The sequence below is a fragment of the Podarcis cretensis genome, assembly GCF_951804945.1.
Source record: "Podarcis cretensis genome assembly, chromosome: 14".
NCBI lineage: Eukaryota > Metazoa > Chordata > Lepidosauria > Squamata > Lacertidae > Podarcis > Podarcis cretensis.
In genome coordinates, this window is record NC_137183.1 from 26771534 (window position 1) to 26782339 (window position 10806).

Consider the following 10806-nt stretch of genomic DNA (forward strand, 5'->3'; position numbering starts at 1 on the left):
CCCTGGACGGTTAAGTCCAGTCAAAGGCGACTCATCCTGCTTTCAGGCCGAAGGAGCTGGCGTTTGTCCACAGACAGCTTTCTGGGTCAAGTGGCCAGCAGGACTAAACCGCTTCTGGTGCAACGGGACACTGTGACGAGTGTCAGAGTGCACAGAAATGCCGTTTAGCTTCCTGCTGCAGAGGTACCTATTTATCTACTCGCGCTGGTATGCCTTCAAGCTGCTAGGTTGGCAGGAGTTGGGACAGAGCAACGGGAGCTCACCTCATTGCGCAGACTCGAACTGCCAACCTTCTGATCAGCAAGCCCAAGAGGCTCAGTGGTTTAGACCACGGCGCCACCTGCTCCCACTCTCCAAGCAGGACCTGAGCACAAGAGCACTCTCCCCTGCCGTTTCTAGCAACTGTCACACACACTTTTGATTTTCAGTTGTCTCTTAGAGACCTTTTTCAATGTAGATAGGCCTATGCAACTGTCTACATTTTTTGATCATTTTGATGACATTTCCCCCCCTTAGTTTTCATGGTGTTTTGCATTTTATAGCATATTGCATTGTATATTTTATTGTGGGGTTTATGTTTCAGCTATTTTATTTTTTGTTGTCCCCCACCATGCTATACTGTATGAATTGACAACATATACGCATGCTTAAATAAATAAATAAATAAATAAATAAATAAATAAATAAATATCAACCCCGGAAGTTTGGACGACTAGCAAATAATTGTAACCCACTTCCAGCACTGAGGTCAGGCTGCACTTTCCCTTTAGCCTCCTCCCTCCAGAAGGCGCTGTACCTAAGACCCAGGGCACAGAGCAGTTCACAAAAGTCTAGCTTGCCGTCTTTTATTACCGTGAACCCGTGGGGACCTCCATCTTTCACGTGGTAAATCCCACTTCCGGCTTGGAACAGGAAGGTGCCACTTTCTTGGTGATAATCGTAAGAGGCGATACCAACCGTCCCGATCCGCTTCCTTTCCCGTAGCAGCTCCTCCTCCCGAGAGTACATCCCATAATCGAGGCTGGCCTGACCGGGAGAAAGCAAGAGGGAGAAAACTACAACCCACAGCCTGTGTTTTCTTTTGTTGTTAGGGTGTTTTTTCACTGCCACTGAGGTTTTTTTGTTTTACATTGTCAAAGAAAATCCAAAGTATGATTCAGCAAAAGTTAATTTATGATTATGGCTGCAATCCTATGCAGAATTACGTGAGGATAACATCTGCTGAATTAATTCTAAGCATTTATATATTTGCATTGTTTACTATATCCTCCCTATCACCACCCAACCCCAGCTAGAATTCCCAAAGCACTTACAAAAAGAGGGGAGGGGGAAATACAAATATTACAAATCGATAAGGTAACCCAGAACTGGATAAAATACTGCACAACCATTAAAGACTCGTGTATTTTTAAAATTTCAGACATGCACAGGAGCAAGATGTGTATTACACAGAAAGCAGTGGGGCTCAGTTGCAACCTCCTTAAGGTCACAATCCTGTGTTTACTTATGTGGGGTTTAATCCCATGCCATCCAACTAAAGCTGCATTCACGCAATAGCTTCTTCCACTTTACCAGTGTTTCTCATTCCATTCATTTCTTCCTTACATTTGAGGCTTCACACACCGTAAACGCCACTTATGAGAAACAAATGGAATACAGTGGTACCTCGGGTTACATACACTTCAGGTTACATATGCTTCAGGTTACAGACTCCGCTAACCCAGAAATATTACCTCGGGTTAAGAACTTTGCTTCAGGATGAGAACAGAAATCGTGCTCCGGCAGCATGGCAGCAGCGGAAGGCCTCATTAGCTAAAGTGCTAATGGTTAAGAACGGACCTCCGGAACGAATTAAGTACTTAACCCGAGGTACCACTGTATAGTGCATTTTAGCACTCGTTTCCATGTTACTTGATTCCAGAAAAATAATCCATTTGCAGCCCTCTTAACCCAGGTAATTGCAAGAGTAAAGTGACAAAACCTGGGACGGTATACCACCAAACAGTTCCTTCCTGCCTTTTTAATGGGGGAATCAAGCACGCATGTGCAGGAAGGGTCAAAATGTCATTGTCCAATGGCATTTGTTGTTGGGCCCAATGGTATGAAATGTAGCATGACATGCCAGTATTATTGGTCAAAAAACACAGTTCCATAGCACAATAGGTACTGCAATGCAAATGGAACATTAGGAAACAAGACAGAAGCACTAACATTATAATCAGGAAAACAAATGCGGTATTTCCTATGTCTATGGCTTGCTTCTGCATACTCATAGTATGAGGAATGAAGTCCCATGGATTCCAAAGGGGGCTTACATCACAATGATCAGATTCCGCCCCCCCCCCCCATGCAACTGGAGAGGAGTCAACTGACCTGTTTTAGACACCTATATAGGGGCATTGATTTTTAGAATGCACTACTCAATATTTTTATTCTCGATTTTTAAAACTGCAATATTGACAGGATGCATTTAGTTTCACTTTAGGGTTTCTACTTTGTATATTTAAATATATATAAAGCGGATTAAATATAGATTAAATATGTTGATATTCAGCTAAAGAGCAGACCCACTGAAACCAATGGAAGTCCCAACAATTTCTGTGGGTTTACTCTGGAGTACGAGTAACAGTGGACATCTCCCATAATAAACAAACACTTGCTGAATTGTGCCCAAAGACCTCTGCCATGCCTTTTTCTTAAGAAAACTGCAGCAACCAGGACGAGGCAATCTGTATTAAATGCTTTTTAGGTAAATGGAAGAAAGAGCTGTCTCAACAAAGGGCGGTTCACCAAAAGCATACAATCAAAAAATATTAGAAATGGAAAATGCTTTGAATTTTTAATTGGCAACGAGTGTAGCTAGGCAGAAGGAGAGCTGGAACAAACATTAGAGCTGCTAAGATTCCCTTTGCTAATGGGTTTTCATCTTTGACAGCTGCCAGTCTCTCAAACAGGGTGTGTCATTACCTGGAAGACTGTCCACTGGAAAAGGAGAAAGGGAGGGGATGAAATGTGTAAGATTCAGGCTAGTCACCTACGTGAAAAAGATCCAAGAGTGGCTTCCAGCTGAGCAAAAGAATCGCAGCCTTGTTTATGTTTTTGGGAACTTCAGAATAGAAAAGCGTATTTTCTCTGTTCTCACCGGACATTGCTGAATATTAAAAAACAAAACACAGTTTGCAAATTATTTATTTTTTGCATTAGCAGAATACCAAGCAAGAGAAAAACCAAATCCTGTTGGGAGGCTTTAAAACCCAAAACTACCATGATTTATAAAATAAACCCTTTTCAATGCCTTTTTATTTTTATTTTTGGTCAGTATTATTTTAACAATTCACTATTCAGCTAATAAAGTTAAGAACAAGTAGCTGATTCAGCTCGTAACCAATTCAATTTAAACAAATCTGCACATTTCCCAAAATCTTAAGGAAATAAGAATATAACATGAGCCTTCCTGGCTTAAACTGAGGATGAATCTACTCTAGAATCTTCACATGGCATTATTTCTACCACCCCGATAACTGGTATTTAGAGACAGATAGGCTCGGTTTGAACTAAACCATGGCTCGGTTTGAACTATAACCCATGGTTTAAAGCTGGGTTGCCTGGAAGAAGAGGAGTTTGGATTTGATATCCCGCCTTTCACTCCCTTTAAGGAGTCTCAAAGCGGCTAACATTCTCCTTTCCCTTCCTCCCCCACAACAAACACTCTGTGAGGTGAGTGGGGCTGAGAGACTTCAAAGAAGTGTGACTGGCCCAAGGTCACCCAACAGCTGCATGTGGAGGAGCGGAGACGCGAACCGGGTTCCCCAGATTACGAGACTACCACTCTTAACCACTACACCACTTTGGTGTACCGCTCTTAACCACTACACCACCACCAAACTAACCATGGTTTGTTGCAAACCAGTATCCCTGGTTCATACACATTGCTTAGCTGAGATTCTTTGAAAGCAACACTAAACACAGTGGAAATCCTCCATGCTGCGTGGGAAGCTGTCAAAACTTACCCAGGTAATAGACCCTGTCCGAGTGGGGGCTCTCTGCATCCGTCCTCTTCACAAAGGTGAAGTCGTGGGGTGCCTTGGCCATCAAGCAGCCATGGTCCTTCCTGGTGTCATTCAGCAGCTTCTTCAGGTGGCTCCAGGAATACCTCTCCACGTAGTATGGTTCCAGCTTGGCCTTCTCCCCAGGCGCCACATTCTCCCTGTGCTCGGCCGTTTCAAAGATTTCCAGCCCTGGCTGCTCAGTCTCCATTGCAGCTGCCATATTGCATGTTGATTCCTGGAAGGGAAAACCCCACAAAACCTCTTTGAGCTGCAGCAACCTCTCCCCAGCATGTTGGCTATTTGCAGTACGGTAGCGCTGCAGAGAGCTTGCTGGGGAGACCATGCATTAAAAGGGGACTCAAAAATAACTTAAACAAAGTTTTAATTACAAAAACAAAAACTCCATTTACACTAAATACATCAACAAACAAACATGACCCAACCACCAACCCATCCCCCAGGGTAATGGGAGAGCTAGGTGCTGCTTCTTATATACTACACCCAAATGCTGACACAGCTTAATCAATACAACTCAGCAGCACCTGCTATGTTTCACAGCTGTAAAGCTGGGTCTCGTTATTTTGCTCTGGCCCCTTAAAGACATACACATCGAGTGGAACAATGATGAACCTTTACATTTAAAGAAACCATTCAACATTTCCCCTGCGGTTCATCATTGTGGAACAAAAACATAAAGCATATTTTGTACATGTCTTTCATTTGTAATCTTCGGAAGTGCTTTTGTAAAAATGTCACCTGGAACATATTCAAATACAATCATAGATAGGTAGCCATGTTGGTCTGCCATAGTCAAAACAAAATAAAAAAATTCCTTCCAGTAGCACCTTAAAGACCAACTAAGTTACAATCATTTGTAATAATACAATCATTTCGTCAGCAATTAGTTTCTTTACAAACTGAAAACGTAACCTTAAGACTCTAGTGCGCTGCGTATTGGTCTCTGAACACAGGATAGCGAGTCCGCTCTGGGAATCAAGGTAAACTTTTACTGGTAGTGTAACTTGCATCTGTAGGTCTGCAAATACTTGCAGATACCATTCTACATCACGAGTGGCCTGAACGCATGCACATAATTCACGCTCTGTTGTGGAGAGACAAATAATGGTTTGTGTCTGGGACTTCCATTCAAAAGGACAACCGTTATAACAAAACACCATACCAGACACACCCTTGCAATTATTTTGTTCCACTGCATGAGATGCATCGCAGTAAATTTCAAAACTTTTGTCCATACTGGATGTAAACTGCAACCTATAATCAAAACAAAATAAAAAAAATCCTTCCAGTAGCACCTTAAAGACCAACTAAGTTAGTTCTTGGTATGAGCTTTCGTGTGCATGCACACTTCTTCAGATATCTGAAGAATATCTGTATCTGAAGAAGATATATCTGAAGAAGAATATCTGTATCTGAAGAAGATATCTGTATCTGAAGAAATGTGCATGCACACGAAAGCTCATACCAAGAACTAACTTAGTTGGTCTTTAAGGTGCTACTGGAAGGAATTTTTTTATTTTGTTTTGACTATGGCAGACCAACACGGCTACCTATCTGTAACTGCAACCTATAATGTTTGGTATGTTTAAGGTACATTACCACTCTCTTAAGAGCAGAGAAACATTGCGTAGTGGGCTTTTCCACAAATTTTGCCAGAAAGTGAAAAGCATAATTTATATCTGGTCTTGAGATTCTTTGAATGAAATTTAGCTTGCCTATAGCAGAACGATACAAAGTTTAAATTTAAAGTAACCCCACAAAACCTCTTTGAGCTGCAGCAACCTCTCCCCAGCAGACGGGCCAAAGTGCCACCACATGGACTGGAGAGGTTCTCCGATGTTTCAGGAAGGGAGACTTTCCAAGTCTACCTGGAGATGCTGGCGACTGAACCTGAGACCTCACCTCAAAAAAGGGGTATTGCAGAGCTGGAAAAGGTTGAGAACCAAAACGATCAAGGAGGTAGAGAGAGATTCCCTTATGTTGTAGCGCTTGGGACCTTTAGGTTTCGAGGAAAGGAGAGTTGAGAGGTGGCAAACATGCGTGGCAAGGAGAAAACGGATAGAGAAAAGTTTTTCTCTACCTCTCGTGACTCTGGAATCCAATGAAGGTGACTGTTGGAAGATTCAGGACAGATAAAATACAGTGGTACCTCGGGTTAAGTACTTCATTTGTTCTGGAGGTCCGTACTTAACCTGAAACTGTTCTTAACCTGAAGCACCACTTTAGCTAATGGGGCCTCCTGCTGCCGCCGCACCGCCGGAGCACAATTTCTGTTCTCATCCTGAAGCAAAGTTCTTAACCTGAAGCACTATTTCTGGGTTAGCCAAGTCTGTAACCTGAAGCGTATGTAACCCAAGATACCACTGTAAAGTCCTTGCTCCCACAGGTAAACTATGGAACTTGCTCAGTGATGGCTACCAACTAGGATGGCCTTCAAAAAGGATTGGGCAAATTCATGGAGGAGACGGCTATCAAAGCCTGCTAGCTATGCTCTGCTTGCATGTTTGGAGGCAGCAATGCTCCTGAATGCCACTTGCAGGAAACAGCAGGAGGGGAGAGGGCTCTTGGGCTCCTGTTCTGCTTGAAGGCTTCCCACAGGCACCTGGTGGGCTCATTGGCCAGCTCCAGCGAGATCCTCTTATGTACTTCTGCAGCTGACTTACAGGGCGTCTTTCCAGCCCTACCTGCAGAGCAGGGCAACTAAGATGATCAAAGGTCTGGAAACCAAGACTTGTGAGGAACAGCTGAGGGAGTTGGGTATGTTTAGCCTGGGAAAGAGAAGATATGAGGGCCATCTTCAACTATCTCAAGTGCTGTCACATGGAAAATGGAACTAGCTTGCTTTCTCCTGCTCTGGAAAGTAGGACACAAACCAATGGATTCTAATGACAATAAAGGAGATTCCGACAAAACATCAGGAAAAACTTTCTCACACTAAGAGCTGTTAGAGTCAAACAGTGAAACAGACTCTCTCAGAAGACGGTGGACTCTCCTTCCTTGGAAGTTTTTAAGCAGAGGATGGATGCATTATCAAGCTGAGATTCCTGCATTGTAGGGGGTTGGACTAGATGACCCTCAGGATCCCTTCTGATTCTATGATCCTGTGATCCTTTGCTCTGCCACTGAGCTACAGTTCTTCCTCAGCCTTGGAATCTGCTTTTTGCTGATGCCCCATCTATATTGCACATTTAAAGCTGTATTACACTACTTTGAATAACCCCAAAGAATTCTGGGAGCTGTAGTTTGTTAAGGGTACCAAGTTTTAGTGAGAGATCCCATCCCCCCCCCCAGCTACAATTTCTCTGTCAATCATTTGACAGAGTTTGACTGTCAATCATTCTTCCCAGGGAACTGTGGGGGTTGTAGCTCTGGAAGGCAATAGGGGTCATGTCGTGACTGTGTAAAGCTTTAAATGTTTTTGTGCACATAGGGCCTGAATGGGACCAAGAGTCAATCTGGTTCCTTTGACATTGTTTACACAATTCTCAGGGGTTATTTCCATGTTATTTCCCAGCCCCACCTGGGGATGCTGGAAATTGAGCCTGGAAACTTCTACATACCAAGCAGATGCTCCACCATCGAGCTACAGCCCTTCCCCTCAAATGAGATTTCTGGTCTCATGACCTGAACAAAAGGAAATAGGGAGCCGACATGTACCAACCACTGGTCCATCTTGCTCAGCATCAGGGCAGCAGTTTCTCAGGCTTTCTGGATCCCTCCCAACCCCACCTCCAGATGCCTGTGATTGAATCTGGGACCTTCTGCATACCAAGCAGGTGCTCTTGCCACAGAACCACCAGCCCTTCCCCCTAACAAAAACTGACTTATAGGGCGTCAGATCGTTGGTCTGCCTAGCTCAGCGCTGCCTACACTGACTGGCAGCAGATCTGCCGGGTTTCAGGCCGGAAATCTCCCCCAGCCCTACCTGGAAATGTGGCGGGGTTGAACCTGGGACCTTCTGCATGCCAAGCAGGTGTTCTGCTCCTGAGCTTCCGCCTTTCCCCTGCCGGGAGGTGGGTAAGAAAAACACACGATCACCTCTACTCCTGGGTGGCCAGTGCCCCCGCTGCCCACCCTCTCTGCCCCTTTCTCTGGCCACGGAGGGCAGAGGCGGAAGGGCGTCGTTGCTCTCTGTGCCAGAAGGGCTGGTGGGAGAGAGGAAAGATCTCTGTGTGCCGGAGGTGGGGGGCGCGCAAATGACCCGCTGGCCTGGCCGGCGAGGGGCGCGCAGGGCGCAACCCACTCCAGCCTTGCGCAGGGCGCGGCGCCCTCTCTTGGGGGATCCTGCTGCGTCCGAATGGGGGGTGGGGTGGGGTGTCAGGCCTGCTGCTCTTCCCCGTCTCCCCGGGGTGGGGTGTTGCTTGTGTGTGTTGTGCGGGGGCGGGGGGGTTCCGTCCTTACTCACTCCCGGGGGCGGCGCGTCCCTGGCCGGTTCCTCCTCGTCTTCCTCCTCCTCCTCTTGCTGCTGCTTTGCTGATGTTGCAGCGGCGCTTCCGCTTCCTCGTCTGCCTCCGGCGGCAGGAGCGGCGCCCCACGCCCTGCCGGAGCCCGCGCGCTCCTCACACCGCCCCCGCCGGGCACGGAGGAAGCCCCGGAGCCCACGAGAGAGAGCCAGGGACCGGCGCACGGGTGCGCAATCCGGGCGCAGCGCAGCCGCGAACGCTGCGGCCCACCGCTCCGGAGAGGGGAGGAAGGCGAGCCCCACAGACCCAGAGCCAAGCGGCAGCAGAGAGGGTTTTTTTTTTTAATTTCTTATTTCTGTGCACCTCCACACCGTTAGCTGAAGAGCAGGATAAAACTCCTTTCATCTGCTTTTATTTTGCATTTTGCATACAGGGCGCGCATGTTATCTTATTTCAATCATAAAATTTATACACCGCTTGATTGCAAACACACACGCACACACACCCTCAAAGGCCAGATGACAGCAAAAACCGCAAAGATTTTAGAGAGGACATTTAGAATAAGATCTATTATTTTATTATTAATGCAAACCTCCAAAATGTATTTTGTATAGTTAAGTTTATCTTATCTTCAGCACATTTTATTTTATTGCTATGGCTAGTGGCTGATGCAAAGAAAAGATTCTTCTGAGCTAAGCTGATCACCTCAAAGCCGTTTACAAAAAAGAAATAAAATTATCCATAAGGAATTGTTTTATATGCCACCCATCTGACTGGGTTGCCCCAGCCACTCTGGGCAGCTTACAACAAAAATATTAAAACACACAGTAAAACATCAACCATTAAAAGCTTTCCTGAACAGGGCTGCCTTCAGATGTCTTCCAAAAGTCAAATCGTTGTTTATATGTGTTACATAGATGGGAGTGCATTCCACCGGGCAGGAGCCACTACCAAGAAGGCCCTCTGGCTGGTTCCCTGTAACTTCATGTCTCACAGTAAGGGAACCACAATGGGGGTGGAGATGCTCTTGTAGGTATACAGGGCTGAGGCCGTTTAGGGCTATAAAGGTCAGCACCAACTCCTTGAATTGTGCTCTTAAACGATTTGAGGCTTTTGATAAGTTAAAAAGAGGCAGAGAGTTCCAAAGTGCAGATGCTGCCACACAAAGAGATCTAGTTATTTCAAGTGCAGAACAGGTATTATGTGGCACCTGTAAGAGTAACACCTTGAACTTGGCCCAGTAGCAAATCAGTGCAGGACTCTGAGCATAGGTTTCTATGCTGACAAGGCCTCTCTCCTGTCAGCAATCGTGCTGCAGCATTCTGTGTGAACTGCAGTTTCCAGATCAAATGCATGGGAAGCCCCTCATAGAGTGCATTGCAGTAATCCAGTCTTGAAGTAGCCAAAGCATGAACTACTGTGGGAAGGGTCTCTCGGTCTAGGAATGGCTGTTGCTGTTGAACCCGCAGCAGTTGGTAAAAGGCTCTTCTATCCACCACACATAGGAAACGTTCTGGAATATTTCTTTTGAATTGTGTTTCATTCTTTCAGGAACCACAGTATTCTTGTGAATGTAATATGTTTTAACTGTTCCTAATCCTGAATTTTAAATTGCTTTTTAAATAATTTTTATTAGTTTTCAATTACAATAATAGCCTCATTATAACAATGCCAAATTATAATACAATTCCTAATACAAATCATTCAAATACCAAATTATAAAATTTAGGTGCCCCCCCCCCCGCATGCTAGAATTGATGGTTTGATTATTTACTTTGTTCCTGCATTCCAAAATTGATTTCATTTACATTCCCTTCATTTAGTAATCCCTTATACAAAAGCTGCAATATTTGTAACTTCTATTCGTGTTAACACATTAAGAAAGTTATAGAACTGCAAGTGAATATCTCATACTGTATCATTTTTAAATTGAAGTTCATTATTTTTATTATCATAAAAAGCCAGTTTAGGAGGATCCAGTGCAGTGCATGCGCCCGTTTTAGAAGACTCCGGATGGTCGAGGTCCAGCTTCTATCCTCAACTCTCTGCAAGGAGAAAGCTAGCATACAGAACTTGGGCTCTATTGGATATTTGGCGGGGGGGGGCGGTGAAACCACCAAGGCCTCCCCGCAAACTGTGCATCGTAACCCTACTGTTATCATTCTTCCCCAGAGCCAGGCGCTTCTTGCCTGGTTTGCTAGCTTTCTCCTTGCGGGGAGTCGCGTCCGTTGCATGCGCGGGGCGGGCCTGGCTTCCTCCCCTCCCCGCCCCCCCCGCCCCCAAAGGAAGCTGCTGCGCGAGGCGGAGTCTGTTAGGGTCGCGCGCAGTCCCGAGAA

The 10806-nt window shown here is 45.4% G+C and overlaps 1 protein-coding gene across 3 annotated transcripts in view; it reads right to left on the reverse strand.

Annotated features, from left to right (window-relative positions):
- Window positions 1-8631, reverse strand: part of DPP8 (dipeptidyl peptidase 8) — a 28687-nt gene extending 20056 nt beyond the window's left edge. The window contains exons 1-5 of one of the 3 annotated variants that reach the window (XM_079954232.1): window positions 8473-8552; window positions 7993-8070; window positions 4011-4284; window positions 3039-3151; window positions 853-1026 (exon numbers count right to left, since the gene is read on the reverse strand). In XM_079954232.1, coding sequence (XP_079810358.1) covers window positions 853-1026; window positions 3039-3151; window positions 4011-4284; window positions 7993-8031 — 600 coding nt within the window. In that variant the 5' untranslated portion in view covers window positions 8032-8070; window positions 8473-8552. Of the gene's footprint in view, window positions 1-852; window positions 1027-3038; window positions 3152-4010; window positions 4285-7992; window positions 8071-8468 lie in introns of all 3 variants that reach the window. The other 2 variants (XM_079954233.1, XM_079954234.1) reach the window with 2 other exon arrangements.
- Between the last annotated feature and the right edge of the window lie 2175 nt (window positions 8632-10806).